The sequence below is a fragment of the Kogia breviceps genome, chromosome 2 (genome assembly GCF_026419965.1).
Source record: "Kogia breviceps isolate mKogBre1 chromosome 2, mKogBre1 haplotype 1, whole genome shotgun sequence".
Classification (NCBI taxonomy): Eukaryota; Metazoa; Chordata; class Mammalia; order Artiodactyla; family Physeteridae; genus Kogia; species Kogia breviceps.
In genome coordinates this window covers 46,650,898-46,674,921 of record NC_081311.1, presented here as the reverse complement: position 1 = coordinate 46,674,921, position 24,024 = coordinate 46,650,898, and the positions used below count along the sequence as shown (strand labels likewise).

General features: G+C 36.4%; 1 protein-coding gene across 5 annotated transcripts in view; it reads left to right on the top strand.

Annotated features, from left to right (window-relative positions):
* The window catches only part of ZFAND4 (zinc finger AN1-type containing 4), an 84,688-nt gene that overhangs the window by 34,521 nt on the left and 26,143 nt on the right, over nucleotides 1-24,024 (top strand). For 2 of the 5 annotated variants that reach the window (XM_067025141.1, XM_059055117.2), the window contains 3 exons: nucleotides 18,309-18,384; nucleotides 19,308-19,375; nucleotides 23,113-23,299. In XM_067025141.1, coding sequence (XP_066881242.1) covers nucleotides 18,309-18,384; nucleotides 19,308-19,375; nucleotides 23,113-23,299 — 331 coding nt within the window. Of the gene's footprint in view, nucleotides 1-18,024; nucleotides 18,041-18,308; nucleotides 18,385-19,307; nucleotides 19,376-23,112; nucleotides 23,300-24,024 lie in introns of those variants that run through there. The other 3 variants (XM_067025142.1, XM_059055118.2, XM_067025140.1) reach the window with 3 other exon arrangements.

The window sequence follows — 24,024 nt, the reverse complement described above, 5'->3', positions numbered from 1 at the left end:
CTATTTTTATCTTTGTAATTAATATCTCGTGATGTGAGGAGCTACCTTGACACTATGCAAACATCCTATTTTTTCTTATCATTTTGGTCAGTAATTTTAGCACCCATTGATAGGCTTGTCAGTAACAGTTGTTACCATAGTATTTGACTAATGATGATTTTTCTGTTTCTTTTATATTCTGTCTGCATTTATTGGCATTTTACTATAAGGAAATACTGTCATTTATTTCTCATTATCCCTTTTCCTAATTATTTATATCAGAATGGACTCATGAATATTTATTCTATGGGTTATAATCTATTACTATTGTTATTGTATTGCTGAAGTTGTCCCAAATTTGACTATCAGGAGTACCTTCAAGTTGGTTCATATTTCCTTTGGAAATGCCACCATCATTTTCTAGGCATATTCTTGCCTTCACTGGCACCACAAGATATTCCAGGTTCATCTTGTACTTTCCCTGCGACAGTGTTCACATCAGCTGTTTCTCTAAGGTTACTTTTATTGCCGTGGTATTTAGAAACCAAGATCTAGGTGCTAAGTGTACTACTTGCTATTGGGGTGTCATTGCTTCTAGGCCTCATAATGGGCAGAGATAGGGAATATGTGTATTTACACTCATATACCCACACTTCTTTATCTAAGTTGATATATGTTAAAAACCATGAAGTCAAACAGATATCTCCAATTCCAATTTCACAGTGCTCATTTTAGCCTTTTCCTTTCCCTATTTTCCCATTTTCTCACACAGTGAGAAACTTAGTTCACATTATCCATAGCATATCTACTTATTTCCTCAAACTTATACTTATACATAAACTAATTTAAAATCACTAACCCATGGATCTCTAAGAAACAAATTTACTAACTAGAGTATAATATTTGTGTGAATTTCTTTTTGTTCTTTGCCTATTGTATAGGCAAAATACTGTTTTCTAAAGTTACCTAGCTTTTTCTTCCCCACACCTTCATTTGTAATATATTCATGTGTTAGTCTTTATATTCTATTTTGAAGTTTCCCCACATCCTGAATGATTTTAATTGTTTATTTGGTGGGGGGGGGGTGAGTTGATGTGAAACATCAATGTGATTCCCAGTGTCAGAGCTATATAAAAATTTTAGAAGTTGCTACCCTTCATTCTTACTACTTGTTCCCTTCCCCACATTCTTTCTACACCATCCAACCCATCCCCTGTTGGGTAACCAATCTCATTAGTTTCTTTTAAATAAATTTATTTATTCTTATTTATTTATTTTTGGCTGCATTGGGTCTTCGTTGCTGCATGCGGACTTTCTCTAGTTGCGGCAAGTGGGGACTACTCTTCGTTGCGGTGCTCAGGCTTCTCATTGTGGTGGCTTCTTTTTGTTGCAGAGCATGGGCTCTAGGCACACAGGCTTCGGTGGTTGTGGCACGTGGTCTCAGTAGTTGTGGCTTGCTGGCTCTAAAGCCCAGGCTCAGTAATTGTGGCCCACAGATTTATTTGCTCCAAGGCATGTGGGATCTTCCCAGACCAGGGCTCGAACCCGTGTCCCCTGCATTGGCAGGTGGATTCTTAAGCACTGTGCCACCAGGGAAGCCCGCATTATTTTCTGATTTATCCTCCCTGTTTTTATTTTGCACAAATGGGCAGATACATGTATATTTTCATATATCCTCTTCTTTCTAACATGGATAGTAGCATACTATAGTCTTTTGTATATTGCTTTTTATACTTAATAATATATCCTGGATGTCACTCTAAATCAGTTCATAGAGAACTTTCTCATGCAGTTTTCATATTTTTTTCTTTTCATTTTTATAGTATTCCATTGTGTGAAACAAATATATCATAGTTTATTCAGCCACTTTTTTGTATATGGCACTTAGGTTGTTTCCAGTATTTTACATATTTACACGGTGCAACAGTGGATAACCTTGTGCATATATATTTTTGTATGTTGTAGACATATCTTCAAGGTAGAGTACTAAAATTGTGATTGCTGGCCAAAAGGTTTAAGTGCATATGTAGTTTTGTTAGGTAACATCAAATTTCATTTCAGATGATTGAACCAGTTTGTATTCCCACTGCAACATATGTACACCCATGACCTCCCAACAAAAGTGTTGTAATACTTTAAAATTTTTGCCAGTGTAATATGTTTTTTTAAATGTATTTATTTATTTGGGTGCGTTGGGTCTTCATTGCTGTGCACGGGCTTTATCTAGCTGCGGCGAGCAGGGGCTACTCTTCCACGTGGTGCGAGGGCTTCTCATTGCAGTGGCTTCTCTTGTTGCGGAGCACAGGCTCTAGGTATGAGGACTTCAGTAGTTGTGGCACGTGGCTCAAGTTGTGGCTTGCAGGCTCTAGAGTACAGCCTCAGTAGTTGTGGTGCACAGGCTTAGCTGCTCTGCAGCATGTGGGATTGTCCTGGACCAGTGATTGAACCCGTGTCCCCTGCATTGGCAGGCGGATTCTTAACCACTGTGCCACCAGGGAAGTCCTAATGTGTTGTTTTAATTTGCTATTTTATTATGAGTGAATTGGAACATTTCATTCATTTGTTTAAGGGCTATTTTTCCATCTTTCTTTTGGAATGCTTGTTCATGTCTTTTGCTTATTTTTCTATTGGGTTTTTGGTCTTTGTCTCAATTTTTAAGAGGTCATTATATGTTAGGGATATTAGTCTTTTGTCTCTGGTATATGTTACACATATTTTCTCCTGGTTGTCTTTTGACTTTGTCCATAGTGGTTTCTTTCTTATGCAATTAAAATTTTTTTCTCATGTAAAAATTTTTTTAAAAAAAAGGATATTTATCAATTTTACAGTCTCTGCATTTTGAGTCATAGTTAGAATAAGCCATTTTTTGCACCAGAGTTAAAGATAAATTCATCTATGTTTTCTTTTAGTACTTACCTTCATGTTTTCACATTTAGATCTTTAATCCATTTGGAGTTTATTCTTATGTACGGCACTAGGTATGAATCTAATTTTATCTTTTCCCAAGTGACTACCCATTTATTCCTGAACTGTTTATTTTTTTAACATTTTTATTGGAGTATAATTGCTTTACAATGCTGTGTTAGTTTCTTCTTTACAACAAAGTGAATCAGTTATACATATACATATGTTCCCATATCTCTTCCCTCTTGCATCTCCCTCCCTCCCACCTTCCCTATTCCACCCCTCTAGGTGGTCACAAACCACCTAGCTGATCTCCCTGTGCCATGCTGCTGCTTCCCACTAGCTATCCACCCTATGTTTGGTAGTGTATATATGTCCATGCCACTCTCTTACTTCGTCACAGCTTACCCTTCCCCCTCCCCATATCCTCAAGTCCATGCTCTAGTAGGTCTGTGTTTTATTCCCATCCTAGCCCTAGTCTCTTCATGACATATTTTGTTTTTTCTTAGATTCCATATATATGTGTTAGCATACGGTATTTGTTTTTCTCCTTCTGACTTACTTCACTCTGTATGACAGACTCCAGGTCCATCCACCTCACTACAAATAACTCAGTTTCATTTCTTTTTATGGCTGAGTAATATTCCATTGTATATATATGCCACATCTTCTTTATCCATTCATCTGTTGATGGACACTTAGGTTGCTTCCATGTCCTGGCTATTGTAAATAGAGCTGCAATGAACATTTTGGTACATGACTCTTTTTGAATTATGATTTTCTCAGAGTATATGCCCAGTAGTGGGATTGCTGGGTCGTATGGTAATTCTATTTGTAGTTTTTTAAGGAATCTCCATAATGTTCTCCATAGTGGCTGTATCAATTTACATTCCCACCAGCAGTGCAAGAGTGTTCCCTTTTCTCCACACCCTCTCCAGCATTTATTGTTTCTAGATTTTTTGATGATGACCATTCTGACCGGTGTGAGATGATATCTCATTGTAGTTTTGATTTGCATTTCTCTAATGATTAATGATGTTTAGCATTCTTTCATGTGTTTGTTAGCAATCTGTATATCTTCTTTGGAGAAATGTCTATTTAGTTCTTCTGCCCATTTTTGGATTGGGTTGTTTGTTTTTTTGTTATTGAGCTGCCTGAGTTGCTTATGAATTTTGGAGATTAATCCTTTGTCAGTTGCTTCATTTGCAACTATTGTCTCCCATTCTGAGGGTTGTCTTTTCATCTTGTTTATGGTATCCTTTGCTGTGCAAAAGCTTTTAAGTTTCATTAGGTCCCATTTGCTTATTTTTGTGTTTATTTCCATTTCTCTAGGAGGTGAGTCAAAAAGGATCTTGCTGTGATTTATGTCATAGAGTGTTCCACCTATGTTTTCCTCTAAGAGTTTGATAGTGTCTGGCCTTACATTTAGGTCTTTAACCCATTTTGAGTTTATTTTTGTGCGTGGTGTTAGGGAGTGTTCTAATTTCATACTTTTACATGTAGCTGTCCAGTTTTCCCAGCACCACATATTGAAGAGGCTGTCTTTTCTCCACTGTATATTCTTGCCTCCTTTATCAAAGATAAGGTGACCATACGTGTGTGGGTTTATCTCTGGGCTTTCTATCCTGTTCCATTGATCTATATTTCTGTTTCTGTGCCAGTACCATACTGTCTTGGTTACTCTAGCTTTGTAGTATAGTTTGAAGTCAGGGAGCCTGATTCCTCCAGCTCCATTTTTTGTTCTCAAGATTGCTTTCACTATTCGTGGTCTTTTGTGTTTCCATACAAATTGTGAAATTTTTTGTTCTAGTTCTGTAAAAATTGCCAGTGGTAGTTTGATAGGGATTGCATTGAATCTGTAGATTGCTTTGGGTAGTAGAGTCATTTTCACAATGTTGATTCTTCCAATCCAAGAACATGGTATATCTCTCCATCTATTTATATCATCTTTAATTTCTTTCATCAATGTCTTATTTTCTGCATACAGGTCTTTTGTCTCCTTAGGTAGGTTTATTCCTAGATATTTTATTCTTTTTGTTGCAGTGGGAAATAGGAGTGTTTTCTTAATTTCACTCTCAGATTTTTCATCATTAGTGTGTAAGAATGCCAGAGATTTCTGTGCATTTTTTTGTATCCTGCTACTTTACCAAAGTCATTGATAAGCTCTAGTAGTTTTCTGGTAGCATCCTTAGGATTCTCTATGTATAGTATCATGTCATCTGCAAACAGTGACAGCTTTACTTCTTCTTTTCCTATTTGGATTCCTTTTATTTCTTTTTCTTCTCTGATTTCTGTGGCTAGAACTTCCAAAACTGTTGAATAAGAGTGGTGAGAGTGGGCAACCTTGTCTTGTTCCTGATCTTAGTGGAAATGGTTTCAGTTTTTCACCATTGAGGACGATGTTGGCTGTCGGTATGTCATATATGACCTTTATTATGTTGAGGAAAGTTCCCTCTATGCCTACTTTCTGCAGGGTTTTTATCATACATGGGTGTTGAATTTTGTCAAAAGCTTTCTCTGCATCTATTGAGATGATCATATGGTTTTTCTCCTTCAGTTTGTTGATATGGTGTATCACGTTAATTGATTTGCGTATATTGAAGAATCCTTGCATTCCTGGAATAAACCCCACTTGATCATGGTGTATGATCCTTTTAATGTGCTGTTGAATTCTGTTTGCTAGTATTTTGTTGAGGATTTTTGCATCTATGTTCATCAGTGATATTGGCCTATAGTTTTCTTTCTTTGTGACGTCTTTGTCTCGTTTGGGTATCAGGGTTATGGTGGCCTCATAGAATGAGTTTGGGAGTGTTCCTCCCTCTGCTATCTTTTGGAAGAGTTTGAGAAGGATAGGTGTTAGCTCTTCTCTAAACATTTGATGGAATTTGCCTGTGAAACTATCTGGTCCTGGACTTTTGTTTGTTGGAAGATTTTTAATCACAGTTTCAATTTCAGTGCTTGTGATTGGTCTGTTCACATTTTCTATTTCTTCCTGGTTCAGTCTCGGCAGGTTGTGCATTTCCAAGAATTTGTCCATTTCTTCCAGGTTGTCCATTTTATTGGCATACAGTTGCTTGTAGTAATCTCTAATAATATTTTGTATTTCTGCAGTGTCCGTTGTTACTTCTCCTCTTTCATTTCAAATTCTATTGATTTGAGTCTTCTCCCATTTTTTCTTGATGAGTCTGGCTAATGGTTTATCAATTTTGTTTATCTTCTCAAAGAACCAGCTTTTAGTTTTATTGATTTTTGCTATTGTTTCCTTCATTTCTTTTTCATTTGTTTCTGATCTGATCTTTATGATTTCTTTCCTTCTGCTAAATTTGGGATTTTTTTGTTCTTCTTTCTCTAATTGCTTTAGGTGCAAGGTTAGGTTGTTTATTCGAGATGTTTCCTGTTTCTTAAGGTAGGATTGTATTGCTATAAACTTCCCTCTTAGAACTGCTTTTGCTGCATCCCATAGGTTTTGGGTCGTCGTGTTTCCATTGTCATTTGTTTCTAAGTATTTTTTAATTTCCTCTTTGATTTCTTCAGTGATCACTTCCTTATTAAGTAGTGTATTGTTTAGCCTCCATGTGTTTGTATTTTTTATAGATCTTTTCCTTTAATTGATATCTAGTCTCATAGCATTGTGGTCGGAAAAGATACTTGATATGATTTCAATTTTCTTAAATTTACCAAGGCTAGATTTGTGACCCAAGATATGATCTATCCTGGAGAATGTTCCGTGAGCATTTGAGAAAAATGTGTATTCTGTTGTTTTGGATGGAATGTCCTATAAATATCAATTAAGTCCATCTTGTTTAATGTATCATTTAAAATTTTGGTTTCCTTATTTATTTTCATTTTGGATATCTGTCCATTGCTGAAAGTGGGACGTTAAAGTCCCCTACTATGATTGTGTTACTGTCGATTTCCCCTTTTATGGCTGTTAGTATTTGCCTTATGTATTGAGGTGCTCCTATGTTGGGTGCATAAATATTTACAATTGTTATATCTTCTTCATGGATCGATCCCTTAATCATTATGTAGTGTCCTTCTTTGTCTCTTGTAATAGTCTTTATTTTAAAGTCTATTTTGTCTTATATGAGAATTGCTACTCCAGCTTTCTTCTGATTTCCATTTGCATGGAATATCTTTTTCCATCCCCTCACTTTCAGACTGCATGTGTCCCTAGGTCTGAAGTGGGTCTCTTGTAGACAGCATATATATGGATCTTGTTTTTGTATCCATTCAGCCAGTCTGTGTCTTTTGGTGGGAGCATTTAATCCATTTACATTTAAGGTAATTATCGATATGTATGTTCCTATTACCATTTACTTAATTGTTTCGGGTTGTTCTTGTAGGTCTTTTCCTTCTCTTGTGTTTCTTGCCTAGAGAAGTTCCTTTAGCATTTGTTGTAGAGCTGGTTTGGTGGTGCTGAACTCTCTCAGCTTTTGCTTGTCTGTAAAGGTTTTAATTTCTCCATCAAATCTGAATGAGATCCTTGCTGGGTAGAGTAATCTTGGTTGTAGGTTTTTTTCCTTCATCACTTTAAATATGTCCCACCACTCCCTTCTGGCTTGTAGAGTTTCTGCTGAAAGATCAGCTGTTAACCTTATGGGGATTCCCTTGTGTGTTATTTTTCCCTTGCTGCTTTTAATATGTTTTCTTTGTATTGAATTTTTGATAGTTTGATTAATATGTGTCTTGGCATTTTTCTCCTTGGATTTATCGTGTATGGGACTCTCTGTGCTTCCTGGACTTGATTAACTATTTCCTTTCCCATATTAGGGAAGTTTTCAACTATAATCTCTTCAAATATTTTCTCAGTCCCTTTCTTTTTCGCTTCTTCTTCTGGGACCCCTATAATTTGAATGTTGGTGCATTTAATGTTGTCCCAGAGGGCTCTGAGACTGTCCTCGGTTCTTTTCATTCTTTTTTCTTTATTCTGCTCTGCAGTAGTTATTTCCACTATTTTATCTTCCAGGTCACTTATCCATTCTTCTGCCTCAGTTATTCTGCTATTGATCCCATCTAGAGTATTTTTCATTTCATTTATTGTGTTGCTCATCGTTGCTTGCTTCCTCTTTATTTCTTCTTGGTCCTTGTTAAATGTTTCTTGCATTTTCTCCATTCTATTTCCAAGATTTTGGATCATCTTTACTATCATTATTCTGAATTCTTTTTCAGGTAGACTGCCTATTTCCTCTTCATATGTTAGGTCTGGTGGGTTTTTACCTTGCTCCTTCACCTGCTGTTTCTCTGTCTTTCATTTTGCTTACTGTGTTTGGGGTCTCCTTTTTGCAGGCTGCAGGTTCGTAGTTTCTGTTGTTTTTGGTGTCTGTCCCCAGTGGCTAAGGTTGGTTCAGTGTGTTGAGTAGGTTTCCTGGTTGAGGGGACTAGTGCCTATGTTCTGGTGGATGAGGCTGGATCTTGTCTTTCTGGTGGGTAGGTCCACGTCTGGTGTTGTGTTTTGGGGTGTCTGTAACCTTATTATGATTTTTAGGCATCCTCTCTGCTAATGGATGGGACTGTAGTCCTGTCTTGATATTTGTTGGGCATAGGGTGTCCAGCACTGTTCGTTGCCGGTCCTTGAGTGAAGCTGGGTCTTGATGTTGAGATGGAGATCTCTGGGAGATTTTTGCCATTTGATATTATGTGGAGCTGGGAGGTCTCTTGTGGACCAGTGTCCTGAAGTTGGTTCTCCCACCTCAGAGACACAGCTCTGACACCTGGCTGGAGCACCAAGAGCCTTTAATCCACACGGCTCAAAATAAAAGGGAGAAAAAATAGAAAGGAAAGAAAGAAAGGAAGGAAGGAAGAAAGAAGATAAAATAAAGTAGGATAAAATAAAGTTATTAAAATAAAAAATAATTATTTAGAAGAAAAATTTTTAAAAGTTAAAAAAAAAGGGACGGTCTGAACCCTAGGACAAATGGTGAAAGCAAAGCTATACAGACAAAATCTCACACAGCAGCACACACATACACACTCACAAAAAGAGAAAAAGGGGAAAATAATAATATATCTTGCTCCCAAAGTCCACCTCTTCAACTTGGGATCATTCGCTGTCTATTGAGGTATTCCACAGATGCAGGGCACTTGAAGTTGATTGTGGAGCTTTAATCCGCTGCTTCTGAGGCTGCTGGGAGAGACCTCCCCCTCTCCTCTTTGTTCGCACAGCTCCTGGGGTTCATCTTTGGACTTGGCCCCCGCTCTGCGCATAGGTTGCCCAAGGGCATCTGCTCTTCGCTCAGACAGGACGGGGTTAAAGGAGCAGCTGATTCAGGGGCTCTGGCTCAGGCCGGGGGGAGTGAGGGGTACAGATGCGGGGCGAGCCTGCGGCGGCAGAGACTGGCATGACGTTGCACCAGCCTGAGGCGTGCCATGCGTTCTCCTGAGGAAGTTGTCCCTGGATCCCGGGACCCTGGCGGTGGCGGGCTGCACAGGCTCCTGGGAGAGGAGGTGTGGAGAGTGACCTGTGCTCACACACAGGCTTCTTGGTGGTGGCAGCAGCAGCCTTAGCATCTCATGCCCGTCTCTGCTGTCCGCGCTGATAGCCGCGGCTCGTGCCCTTTTCTGGAGCTCCTTTACGCAGCGTGCTTATGTACTGTTTATTTTTAAAGTCCATTTTTGGCTCAGTAGTTTGAGATCCCACCTTTATCATCTGTCTATTTCTGGACATTTTATATGTCAGTATCACACTTTTAATTATAGAGGCTTTAATAGTATGTTTTTCATGTCTGCTAGGGCTAGTATTCATCAATTCTCTTTTTTGGTGTTTTTCTAGCTATTTTTGCATATTTGATTTAACTTTATTTATTGCCTTGTTTTACTCTTTTCAAAAGATTAGTATTTTTAGAGTGATTGAATTAAATTGAGAAATTAACATAAGTAGAACAAACATCTTATAATGTTGAATCATTCTATCCAAAAACAGAGTTGTTTTTTGGTTTTGTTCATCCACTTTTACATCTTTTAGAAGTGTTTTAAAATTTTCTTTGTAGAGGTTTGCACCTTTCTTGTTAAGTATATTTCTAAGTACAGTAGTTAATAATATTTAAATATTTATTGTTATTATAAATGAAGTTTTCTCTACTGGTGTATCCTATAATGGTTTATTGCTTGCTTATTTGAAGGCTATGGATATTTGTATGTTAATTTTATATACTGCTAATTTACTCAGTTGTCTTTCTTTTGGTCTTGTCATAAATTCTCCAGGGTTTTTCAGGTATATTTGACATATCATCTTCAATAAAGATAGTTTCACTACTTCTTTAACCATTCTTTGGCCTTTAATTGATTTCTCTTGTCTAATTAAATTGACTGATACCTCTCTTACTATGTCAAATAGTGGCAGAGTTGGTGGACATCTTGCCTTGTTCCTGATCTTACTGGATAATGTTTCTTGTATTTCCTCATTAAATAAGATACTGTCTTTAAGACTAGTAGTATTTTAACATGTTAAGAGAATATCTCTCATTCCCTATTTTCTTGAGACTTTTAAAATATCATGAATGAATGTTGAATTTTGTCAGAGATTTTCTTAGCACCTATGGAGATTTTGTTTTCCTTAGGCCTGTTATTGTGTTGGATAATAATACTGCTAAATACTCTACTAATAATAGATTTCTTAGTATTGAACCAATCTACAATCCTGGAATACATCCCACTTGGTTACAGCAAATTCTTTTATTGGTGTACTAGAGGATTCTGTTTGCCTGTATTTAGATTTTTATATAAGTTTGAGTGAATGATATTGGTCTGTAGTTTTCATTTTTTGTAATGTCTTTATTAGGTTTAGGAGTTGATGCTATCCTTACTTCTTTTTTTAAAAAATGTATTTACTTATTTTTGGCTGCGTTGGGTCTTCGTTGCTCTGTGCGGTATTTCTCTAGTTGCAGCGAGCAGGGGCTAATCTTTGTTGCGGTGTGTGGGCTTCTCATTGTGGTGGCTTCTCTTGTTGCGGAGCACGGGCTGTAGATGTGCGGGCTTCAGTAGTTGTGGCATGTGGACTCTAGAGTGCAGGCTTAATAGTTGTGGCGCACAGGCTTAGTTGCTCTGTGGCATTTGGGATCTTCCCGGACCAGGGATCGAACCCGTGTCCCCTGCATTGGCAGGCAGATTCTTAACCACTGCGCCACCAGGGAAGTCCTATCCTTACTTCTTAAAAGAAATTAGGATATTTTCATTTATTTTAAGAAATTAGGATGTTTTTATTCCTTTTCAGTGCTCTGGAAAAATATGTAGATCATAGGGTTTATTTTGTCTTTAAAGGTTTCATAAATTCCTGTAAATCTATTTGGCTTGGTGCTTTTTATTGTGTGTGTGTGTGTGTGGTGGGGGATTCCTGAACAGCATTCTCTAGTTCTTCTATGGAGATTGATCTGTTCAAGCTTTCTAACCTTCATGGCATCAATTTTGTTAATCTGTCATTCCTTAGGAAGTTATCCCCTTGCTATTTCTTATTTTTGTATATTTGTGAATACCCTTCCCTTTTTTTCCTTTTAATACATTTAGCTTGTAGTTTGTCTACTTTGTCAACGTTTTTTAAAAACTAGGATTTTGATTTATTGCCTTTATGTTTTTGGGGTTTTTTTTTAGTAGTCTTTAGTTTTATTGCATTGCAAAGAGTGTTGTTTGTAATATTTCCATTTTATGGAAAGCATTGTTTTCTTTTTGACCTAATATGTGATCAGTTTTTGTGTATGTGCCATGGACCCTTGAGTATGTGTATTATTATCATCTAGGAACAATAAACATGTCTCACTGATTATTTTGTTCAGTTGGCTTATCTTTATGTGTTTTTTCATGCTTGATCTGTCTTGTACTAAAAGGTATATTAACATCTCTTATTATTGTGTTTTTCTTTATGTCTCTCTGCACCTTCTATAGTTTTTGTTTTATAAAGGTGGTTACTTGTGTTATTTGATACATAAGAATATCCATAAGTGTTACATCTTCATTATGAACTTTAACATTAAAAAATATCCCTCATTGTCACATCTGATGCTTTGGGCTGTGAATTCTACTTTGGTAATCAGGATCGCCACCCTCTCTCCTTTTCTGGTTTATTTCACTTAGCATAGTGTCATCAAGGTTCATTCATGTTGTAGCATGTGGCAGGATTTCCTTCTTTTTTAAGGTTGAATAATACTCCATTATATATTTATGACACATTTTCTTTATCCACTCATCTGTCAATAAATATTTTAGGTTACTTCCATTTCTTGGCTATTATGAATAAAGCTGTAATGAACATGAATGTGCAGATATCTCTTCCAGATCCTGATTTCTTTTGAATAAATACCCAGAAGTAGAATTACTGGATCATATGGTAATTCTATTTTTAATGTTTTGAGGAGACTTCATGCTGTTTTCCATTTTGGCTGCACAGTTTTATATTCCCACCAATAGGGCACAGTGTTCCAGTTGCTCTACATCCTCACCAACACTTGTTATTTTCTGAGTTTGATAGTGGACAACCTCTTGGGTGTGGTATCTTATGGTGGTTTGATTTGCATTTCCCTGATGATTAGCGATGTTGACCATCTTTTCATATGCTTATTGGCCATCTGTATGTCTTCTTTGGAGAAATGTCTATCCAAAAGACATTTAAAAATCAGATTATTTGTTTTCTTGTTGTTGAGCCTGGTCAAATTATTTTGCCTTATAAGTTATTTGATTTTTTTTTCAGGTAACTGTTGGGAATTTTATCTTTGTCATTGAAATAAAATAGTTTTATTACTCAGATATGTCTTGGGCACAGTAGTTCTGGGTTAATTTTCCCAGGTACCTAGTGGGTCCTCTCAATGTATAGATTCAGGTCTTCAATTTATGGAAGTTTTCCAGGATTATATTTCTAAGTATTAGTTCTATTCCACTATTTTATTTTTTAGGGACTTTGATAATATGAATATTATTCTTGGCCTGTCTTCCATTTCTGCTACTTTCACTCTAACCCTTCTTACTTCTTTCTTTATGTCATTTTCATACTCTTGCTTGTTTTCCTGGCTTGTTCTTTACTGAGTATGTGGTTGAGTATATTATCTCTTGGTATCTTGCAGTTTATTCTTTATTTTTGTGGTAATTTTGTCTTTTTCCTCCATTTCTTTTCTGAGTTCAGTCAGCAGTCTTTTTCATCCCCCCCCCACCTTTTTGGACATTTTCTGTTCTTAATTTTTGAATTTCTGATTCAGACTGTTGAATACTTCAAATGCTTGAGTATGTTTAACTCTGTTTAGGGTGTGACCTTATAGTTTTCTTTTGCTTCATGGTTATTTTTCTGGGTAAAATTTGCCTTGGTTGATAAGTGTGGAATTTTGTTTTTTAATTTTTACTATTAACTCTCTTTGGGTTTGTTATTTTTTTTCTTCTGTTGATTTTTGTGGTGTTCGGGTGTTTTACAAGATTCTGTTTAATGGTGCTATGCCAGTTTAGTAATGTCCAGATATTTTCACATATGATTTATGTCTGTTTTGTGGTGATGGTGGGGAGTGGGGCACTCGTGATTCCTCCAATTTTGTTGTTATCTTTTGTCTTGCAGGACTCTTTAGTTTTTACCCCTTGTTCCTTTTCCCCCTGAACACTGAATTACTACGCATGCTCTTCCTCTTTTGCATTTTGCCTCCTACAGAAGTTCCTTCAAATTGCTTGGCTTTAAAGTCCATTACTTGTAGTCAGTATTCTGGTCTGAGTCCTTTTGGTAGACTTTTGAGACTTAGAATTGCCTTCTTCCTTGTGATGGTTTTATATTGAACTTGTATACTGTACTACCTTCCCTCTCCAAACTTCTCCAAAGTTTTTCTTGATCAGCCCTGCAGGGACAGGAGCATGAGATTTCCCATGCTAGGATACAGCAATTGCCCCTTTTTATTTCCAGTTCTTTTGAAGTTTAGACATTCTCTGTCTTCAAGTTATGAGGGCTGAGGGCATAGTTTCTGTGTAGATTCATTTCCCTTCTTACTGTTCTATATTGTTTGGGGAGGAAATATTGGGAGATGGGAGCTATGACCCACCATTGTCTTTAATTATCCATAAATCCTGTTGATTCTGTTTTATTTTCTAAATGTAGATATGAACATGGTCTCAAACGTATATATATCTGTGTGAAAATTCTAAAAAAAGACACAGGAAACATGTTTGAGTCATTATTAGGGTTAGATGAGGTTGTAAGTGCCTTTTGAAGAAGAGACACCAGGGAATTCTTCTTTTGTCTGTGCACACTCATAAAGAAAAAATCATGTGAGCACACAGGAAAATGTTGGCCACCTATAAGCTAAGAGAAGAGGTCTCAGAATGAAGCTGGTGCTTTGATCTTGAACTTCCCAGCCTCCAGAACTGTGAAAAAATAAATTTCTGTTGTTTAAGCCACCCAGTCTGTGGTGTTTTTGTTATGGCAGCCCAGGCAGACTAAGATACACAGACAACACACACACACACACACACACACACACACGTATATTTGCAAATACACGTACACTCATATATCACTTATCATGGCTTTGTTTGTAATAGTAAAAAATTGGATAGCTGAAAATATATCTTAGTAGGGGACTGGGTAAATAAATTATGACAGAAACATATTGGAGCACCGTTAAGTCATTGCATACAATGTATATTTTCATTTATTGATGTGAAAGATATATACAATATATTAAGTATATTAAGAAAACAGTTTATAAAACAGCTCAAAGTATGTTCCCATTTTATTAAAAAAATAAGTTTTTAAAGGAAGTGTACCCCAAATATTGAAAATAGATTTTACTGGACTTAGGATTACATGTAGTTTTAATTTTGTTTTGTATATTTCTGTGTTGTCTTTTTTCATAAGTCGCTATTTTTATAATAAATATTTGAATTTGTAAAAAGTTTTAAAAACACTGAATAGAAAAATCAGTATGTATGTAACATGTCCTTTGGGAAGACATGTTTGTTTAATAGGAATTAATTTTTCTGGATGTAGTTGTAAGAAATTAGCATTGAGGTTTAAAGGCAAAGGACCACCCTTAAATACAGTTGCCAGATTTCTATTTGCTAAATCTGGCAACCCTATCTTAAAGGAAAGTTGATTTGCTTTGTGTATTTGAGATTCCAAAAGTATTCTTGGTAGAAAGAACCCATCTTTTTTATTGTGCAAGTGAGAACGCTAAGGCTTACAGAGGTGATGACTTCCTCAAGGTCATCCAGCAACTCAGGTGGCCATCAGGACCACAGCTCAGTCTTTGATGATTCTTGCCACCCTGTTTTGCCTGTCAACATTCTATTGTTTTAGTCTGCTAACTGATAGCTAAGTCTATTAAAAGTGATTACAGCAGTTAATCTAAGCAGTGTTGTTATGTTTGTCTTTAATCCAGTTCTAAAGTTTTTTTTTTAATGCAATAATACTGTACAGTGTTGGTTGAATGTAAATAATGGTATTACCTACCCAAATTGCTTTATTTAGTTATCCTGGTGAAATCCTGTAATTTTGATTGAAAATATGACCAGATCATATTAAAATTTTTTTAATATTAAAATACTTTTTTTTTTTGCGGTACGCGGGCGTCTCACTGTTGTGGCCTCTCCCGTTGCGGAGCACAGGCCCTGAACGCGCAGGCTCAACGGCCATGGCTCACGGGCCCAGCCGCTCCGTGGCATGTGGGATCTTCCTGGACCGGGGCACAAACCCGTGTCCCCTGCATCGGCAGGCGGACTCTCAACCACTGCGCCACCAGGGAAGCCCTAAAATACTTTTAATGTGAAATAATTTCTAGGTTAAAAGCCTTTCCTTACTGGCATTCTTTTTTAACTGGAAGCAAAAAGAGTGAACTGTTCCCATTTGGGAGATATATGTATATCCACCTCCTCAGCTCATGTGGGCTGTATTCCATGATGATCTTTTGGAACATTCGGTGAACGTTTAGTAGACATTCAGGTCTACTAACAGGCAACACTACTTAAACATACACCTAGACAGCTACTTTTGCTTTATGGAGACTGATTTTCTAGAGACTGATTAGTATAAAGGTTGAGTGCAGTTTCTGGAGTTAGCCTGCTGGGGCTTTACATTTCTAATCCACATACTCTCTGGGTGTCACTTAATCTCTCGGTGCTTCAGTTTTATCATCTGTGAAATAAGCATAATGGTGATGCCTGCTTCACAAGATTATTGTTGTTGCAGTTAAATTATGGTAATACAAGTCAAGCATTTATAACAGTGCTTGGCTTATAATAATAAATGCTAACACATATAGCACTTACTGCTATTATTCTAGTCAACTTATTTTATAGTATCACAAGCAAAAGTAATTTGAGAAGGCAGTATGTGAGATATTTGAAAAAGATATTCATTAACATCAGTATCTGTAGCTGTTAAATGTTCTATTGAATAGATAATGCTCACTCTCTGGCTAGTAGTCTTTGGGCATTCAAATGTGCAGTTTGCAAAAAAAAAAAAAAAGCTTTATGCTGGAGTCTGGAATCTGCCTTAACATTCCTTTAATTAACATCACAGAAATGCAAAGAAACTGTCTTATAGACCGTAATTTTCAGCATTGAAAATTGCCCATAATATATTTTTTATTAAAGATTGAATTATTCTTTAATTAGTGTTCAGACTCTGCAAAAAAGTATGTCAATATGAAGTTATGGACTATAATCACATTCAAACATTAGGGTGGGAGGAATTTTCTAATATATTAATGTTTTATGGGAAATTATATTCTGTGCCCTGTTTCAGGATTATTGACCTTTCCATTTGGAAGAATATGAAAGATGCTATCTGAATCACTAAATAAACTCACATATAAACAATCATTATTCCCTGTGGACATGTTATTCTGAGAACAGATTTTTAGAATACAAAATTTTAGGGACAAATAAGCTAAATTAAATGTTCCATATATATATATTTTAAAATTTATTTATTTATGGCTGTGTTGGGTCTTTGTTTCTGTGCGAGGGCTTTCTCTAGTTGTGGCAAGCGTGGGTCACTCTTCATCGCGGTGCGCGGGCCTGTCACTATCGTGGCCTCTTTTGTTGCGGAGCACAGGCTCCAGACGTGCAGGCTCAGTAGTTGTGGCTTACGGGCCCAGTTGCTCCGCGGCATGTGGGATCTTCCCAGACCAGCGCTCAAACCCGCGTTCCCTGCATTGGCAGGCAGATTCTCAACCACTGCGCCACCAGGGAAGCCCCATGTTACATATATTTTTAAATTTAGATTTAATTGATATATTAGTTCTGGGGTACAACATAATGATTTGATATTTGTATATAAAGTTGGCCCTATGTATCCTCTGGTTCTGCATCTGAGGATTTAACCAACTGTAGATCGAAATTATTGGGGAAAAAAAAATCCAGAAAGTTCCAAAAAGCAAAACTTGAATTTGCATCATTCTGGCAAATATTTACATAGTGTTTACTTTGTATTAAGTATTACAAGTAATCTAGAGATGATTTAAAGTATACAGGAGGATGAGTATAGGTTATGTGCAAATAAATACTGTCATTTTGTATAAGGTACTTGAGCATCCGTGGATTTTGGTATTTGCAGGAGACCTGGAACCAATACCCCTCTGATACCAAGGGACTACTGTATTGCAAAATGATCAGTGCAGTAAGTCTAGTTAATAGTCAACATCCATCACCATACATAGTTACAAAATTGTGTTTTCTTATGATGAAAACTTTTAAGATCTACTCTTTTAGCAACTTTTAGATATACAACACAATATTATTAACTATAGTCTCCATGTTGTACATTATATCCCCATGACTTGCTTATTTTATAGCTGGGAGTTTGTACATTATTAACCCCTTTCACCCATTTTGCTCACTCTCCACTCATAATACATTTTTAATGCTGAATATAACCGAATGAAGTCTGTACTTTGCAGTATTGAGAACTGTCTTCTAGGTGTTAGATCTTAAACTCTTCAGGGCTCGTTTCAAGGTATCTTTTTATTTTTATTTTATTTTATTTTATTTTTTTGCGGCACGCGGGTCTCTCACTGTTGGGGCCTCTCCCGTTGCGGAGCACAGGCTCTGGACGCGCAGGCTCAGCGGCCATGGCTCACGGGCCCAGCTGCTCCGCGGCATGTGGGATCTTCCTGGACCGGGGCACGAACCCGCATCCCCTGCATCGGCAGGCGGACTCTCAACCACTGCGCCACCAGGGAAGCCCTAAGCCCTCAAGGTATCTTTTTAAAGGGCTGCCTAATTTTATACTTTGTTTCAAGGCCAGAGAATTACTGAAACATACTGTTCTTTTCTAGTGAGTGGATTGGATCATATCTACTTTTAGTCACACCTTTTACCTACGATTCTGTACAGTTTAGTTAAGCATCTAGGATTCAATTTAGAATTGTGTTTATTATTATTTCTTTGATAAAATTGATTTGTATCATACTCTTTCCAAGATACTATTGAATTTTTAACCAATTTTTTTATAACCTTCCCCTAAGGTATCCCCATCTGTCAGCAGCACTTAATTTGGAATAACATGGAACTTGAAGATGATTATTGCTTGAATGATTACAAGTGAGTGTAACTGTGTATCAGATATCTTATAGACGCTCAGAATTATGACTCCATATACCAGTGTTTTTCTTCTGAATCCTTGAATCATGTCTCTTCTTCTTCTGAATAGTTTTTATCCCTAGATTTTAGTGTAAATCCTGAACTTTAAGATGTGTTGGCTCAGTACCCATGCTACCTGATCTTTGTCCTCTGATTCTTTGTTTTACCTTTTCATGATTCACCCCAAGCCACTTACCCCTGCCTTTTTAGACTTCCTCTTCTTATCTTGCCTTCTTTGCTGCTTTCTTTGAATATTGACTCATTCCCATCTGGCTACCTTCCTTTTCTTTCCATTTTCACAAGAGTACTGGGTAAGAGAGTATTGCTCTTCACCAAGTCTTTCATTTTTCTTCGGCCCTCCTAATGTGATACTAAGTGACACCGTGTGCATCCGTGATTGTAGATACACCATCAGACCTTTTGTCTCTCTCCCTTCTCTCCATAATTCTTCATTCTTTCCTTAAAAAAAAGGGTCAGAGGCCATGTGGAATATCTGGGAACACACTGGGAGTTGGGAGATCTTGTAGATTTGTTACTCTTCTATTGTTTTATTTTATTAAATAGATCTGATATTTCTAACACTTTGGGTCTTGAACAAGCTTCTTTTCTTCTTAGGGCCTGACATGTGAAATGAAGAGGCTAAACCACAGAGGTCCTTTTCATACTTTTATTCATGTCATATTTAAGGCTTATGAGAACTTCTTCATGTTTTCATTATTTATGAAAGTAAATAAGTTAACATTTTATATTTATGTACATTGCTATATCTTTTTTTTATCTTTTAGAGAGTAGGCACTGTGATAAACCAGCACATAATTATGTGTATATTTAACACTGAATATATTTTGATGATTGTGGTTTATTTTTGTGTTAATTATCTACAGCATTTCAGAAGGTTGTACCTTGAAGCTGGTTTTGGCTATGCGTGGTGGACCTATAAATACTAGAAGAGGTAGGCATATGTTAAAATTATGTATATTAAAGCAATTTGACAATAATAATCTTCAAGCCAGGTGGTGTTTTTATAGCCTCAGGTTTTATTCAGGTTCTCTTTCTGCTATTAGGTCTTAGAAGAACCTCATTGTTTCTCTCAGCATTGTTTTTTTATTTTATTTTATAAAATTTTATTTTATTTTTATTGAAGTATAGTTGATTTACAATGTTGTGTTAGTTTCAGGTTTATAGCAAAGTGATTCAGTTATACATATATATGAATATATGTATTTATTTCAGATTCTTTTCCCTTATAGGTTATTACAAAATATTGAGTATAGTTCCCTGTGCTATATAGTAGGTCCTTCAGCATTGTTTTTTAAAGCCTAAATGAGGGGCAGGAGCTCATATTCCAGAAAATCTCATGATTCCTGATTCAGTCCAAAGAGATTTAAATATAAACCTCACCAGTATAGGGAAGGGCAGTGGGATGGCATAGTACAAATATTATGTTGTTATCATTGTGTTTAGGTTCATTTTACTGGTCTTGCTTTTTTAATCCACTGAGTCTTCAACTCCTGGGGTAATGATTGCTGTAGGAAATTCCAAAGATACCTCTTAGCCTGGTTTGTGATGGTTTGGGTTTTATAGATATTATCATAGTCCTGTTGAAGCCTTTTTTGCAGAATGTGGGTGGTCTCTGAGAGAGACATTCAGCAAACACATTTTGAACATCTACTAGATGTTCAGTGCAGTATTTCATAGGAGAAGAAGTTCCTGCTTCATCACAGTGTCCACAATAAACATGTGAAGAATTGATGTTACTTCAAGCAGCTGTAAGTGCTATGGAGGGAATAGGGTAGCATGACAGTGTCTGTGGAAGTAGGGTAGTAGGAGGACAATTGTGGAAGAGCCCTGGGAGATGATGATGTGAGCAGAGACTTGATTAACAAGAAAGTTCTAAGCATGGGAAAAACTGGGAGTGTTCATGTTTGTCCCTGATTTAGGTACATCAGATGGATCCCCACAAAGTAGAGGCATGCTTCAATTTCTCAGAGTAGTTCTGCTCTGTGGGCCTCGTTTGGGGGAAGGCCTTTGTATTTGTTTGATCCTTCACTAACCAGAAAATTGTATGTTGAGTACTGATTCTACTCATGGCTTGTACTTCTTCCACAAGTCAGATTTCATCTCCATGCTTCATAATTTTGATTAGAAAATAGGGTTATCACTATCTGTTTCCTAGCTATTTCAAGAGGATTTTGTGAGATACGTTACTTTGGCTGTTTAACTGTTTTGGATAAGTTAGAAAAAAACAAAGATAATAATGTTAGAGCTGATTAACTAGATTCATAATATCAGGGACTTTCTATTAGTTGGACCTATGAAATTGTCCCACGTAACATTAAATGATGTTTATAGTAGCCATTCTGAGGGTAGTAGAAGAACCCTAATGTGTTTACTGAGCCATTATAAGACACGAATTTAATGACATGTGAATTCCATTGTATTATATTTTTCAAAGTTTGTTTTTTGTGTATAGTATTGTCTTTAAACAGAATGTTTTATCAGGCACCTACTTTTCTTACTAGGACTAAAAATATGTTTATGAGGATAAGTACCACAGATTCTGAGTTTAAAATACATGTATTTTTTTAACTTAAAACAAAATGAAAGTGGAAGGCATCATTACCCTTTGGTAGTTGAAGCTTTGTAATACTTTTTTCCCTACAACTTCCTGTGCCTTGTTTGTAAATTGAAGAATCAGTACCTAGAACTTGTCTTTTTAAAAAATTTTAGACTGAGTTCTTAATAATTTTGCCTTTATTGAATCAACTTTTAAAATGAAAATGTAGCTGTTGTCTACCTTACATCACTGAAAACTTTGTGAAAAAGAAAAACTGTACCCAGATCTAGAAACTCTCCATAATGTATTTCAGAAACCTTATTTTTTAGCTATTGGGTTGGCCAAAAAGTTCATTTCACAGAAAAATCCGAAAGAACTTTTTGGCCAACCCAATATTTAGTCTTACTTGAAAATTATAGTTTAGAAAATATCTTTATTGTGTGAACTCCAGTAATATTTAGCTTTTAAAATTGTTTTTGAATTAACCATTATCAAAACAACATGGAAAATACTTTCCTGGGAATTCCCTGGTGGTCCAGTGTTTAGGACTCTGCACTTTGACTGCAGCAGGCACAAGTTCCATCCCTGGCCAGAGAACTAAGATCCCACAAGCTGTATGGCGTGGCCAAAAAGAAAAAAAAAAAAGCTTTCCTTTCTAAAATTAAATTTTATCTTAAACTATATACATAATGTTTTATACCTGATGAAATCTAAATGATTTTTCTATTATGAAAAGGGGTGTGCATATACACACATAGGTGCATACACATATTCAATGCCAGTGCCTCCCTAAGTAAGGCACACTCTCTTGGTTTAAACAAGACTCATGTGGTTTTAGTAATGATGGTAGCATAGTTTTTGTTTCTTATTAATGTAATTTGGAAAATGTAGCATAAACTTAAAATGGCAAGAACCTGTTTTAAAAATGTCCTTTAATATTTACACATCTTGTGCCTATGAAAGAGTCTATCAAAACATCCAACTATTTTTGTAAAACAAGGTAAATCTTATTATGTTTCTGAAGTTTTTGTGTTTTAGTAGTGGTGGAATTGAATTTAGGATATGGGAACATCTTCAATGTTTTTACCTCATTACTTTCAGAGTTTAATATTTATTATTTCTGTAACTTTTTGACAGGTTCAGATAACAGTTCAGCACTGTTATTCTGTTAATAAGTAAGCTACTTGAATGGAAGTTATAGAGTCTGAGAAATTGTTGCCTGTTTTAAGAAAGAACAGATGTTTCTGCAGCTTGACATGAAAACGTCTTTGGGAGCGAACTTTTTTTCCCTCAGCCATTGCTTAGAACATTCAGGCTGTGAGCTAGCAGTCTCTTGAGGCTTGTCCCCACCACAGGAGCAGAATCTGTCTGTGGCTGCTATGGATGAGAGTGGGTTGAGGTGATGGCTGCACAGTGTCATTCAAACCTGATGACAGCGCCAGGCCGCTAGAGCTACGTGCTCTGACTAGACACATAGATACATACCAGGACAAGTAGGGTCCTGGGAGTATGCTTTCAAGAAACAACATACTGATCATTACACACATTGCAGTTTTAGCACACTAAGGGACCCCCTTGTGTTCTGAGTTACCGTGTACTTTTAATTGCCTATCTTCACGTCAAGAAACAATTCTAAGAAGAATCAGCCTTTATATAAAACCAGAAGGAAAAAAAGGGATTCACTTCTAATTTCTAACATATGTTCCCCAACTGTGTGTGTGTTTTTTTAATCTAAAGTAAGTGGAATTTACATTGCTTTTTAATTATTGATTGTTGGAACCAATATTGGAAAATATAGGGAGTGGAAGGTGTAAAGTGAAAATAGTTATAGATAATTATGTCATACAATCAACAGATATACTCTCCAGTGACACAGGAAAAACCTCATGTATTTGGTTAAACCCTGTCTTTGTACATAACAACATAATAATTTCATTTCTTTCATATTAACACAACATAGAAAATGCTGTATTAACTATAAAAAGACCAGAAACTTATTTGAAGAATGTAATATATGTATTGTATGCATAGGATTGTTGTTCAAATTCAGCACCTTATATCCTGACAGTGTAGCAAGATGCATTAAACTTGATATAAATTGAAAGCTTGTTTATCAATTTTTCCATTTGTAGTTCCTATGGAAGATCCACTTAGGGAGATGGCTGAGTACATGCATTCCAGTCGAGATGAGGTCTGGGAGAAGACCTCCTGCAACAAACAAGTTACATTTCTGGTATACCGAGAAGGAGATCAATTGAATTTCTTTCGTGTAGTAGACAGGGGGGATGGCACTTTAACACCATTATCTGAATCTTTAAGGTAAATAGGTTTTCATTTGCATGTCTCCCTTAGAACATTGTATGATACACCCATAAACCTTATGTTTACCTTCTGTTGTCAAAATAATCTTATTATATTCACAAGACTAACTAAATTTTATTCATTCTCCCCTTTTCCCCCACCCCACCTCAATTATATAATTCTGAAATTGTCCTTCGTATGATTGATATGAGTAATTTCTAAAACTGAAATTTCTTTATGGAGTAGGATTTTTCATAAAAAATATTTATTTCTGTCATTTTATGAAAGTCTAAGATGCCTACTAGATTATAGAGTCTTGTTATAATACAACCGTGGCATAATAGAAAGGGTTAAGCCTAAAGTTGCTCTTTTTTTTCCAAACTTTAACTCTGCTGCTTAAAGATGGATAAATCTCTTTACTTCTCTAGTCTTGTTTTCCTACTGTATCAAAGGAGGAGGGCAAATTCCCTGGAAGTCCAGTGGTTAGGACTCTGCACTCTCACTGCCAAGAGCCTGGATTCAGTCCCCGGTCGAGGAGCTAAGATCCCACAAGCTGCACAGTGAGGCCCCCCCAAATAAATAAATACATAAATAAATAATAACAAAACATATAATCCTTAAAAGAAAAGAAGAAGAGGAGTTGTTATATTCTAAAATCAGAAGGAAACAACTTAAAGGTACTTAGCTAGGCAATAGAACACTTAGTAAATTGGACAAGGTAACCTTCAAGTTTCTATGCACTC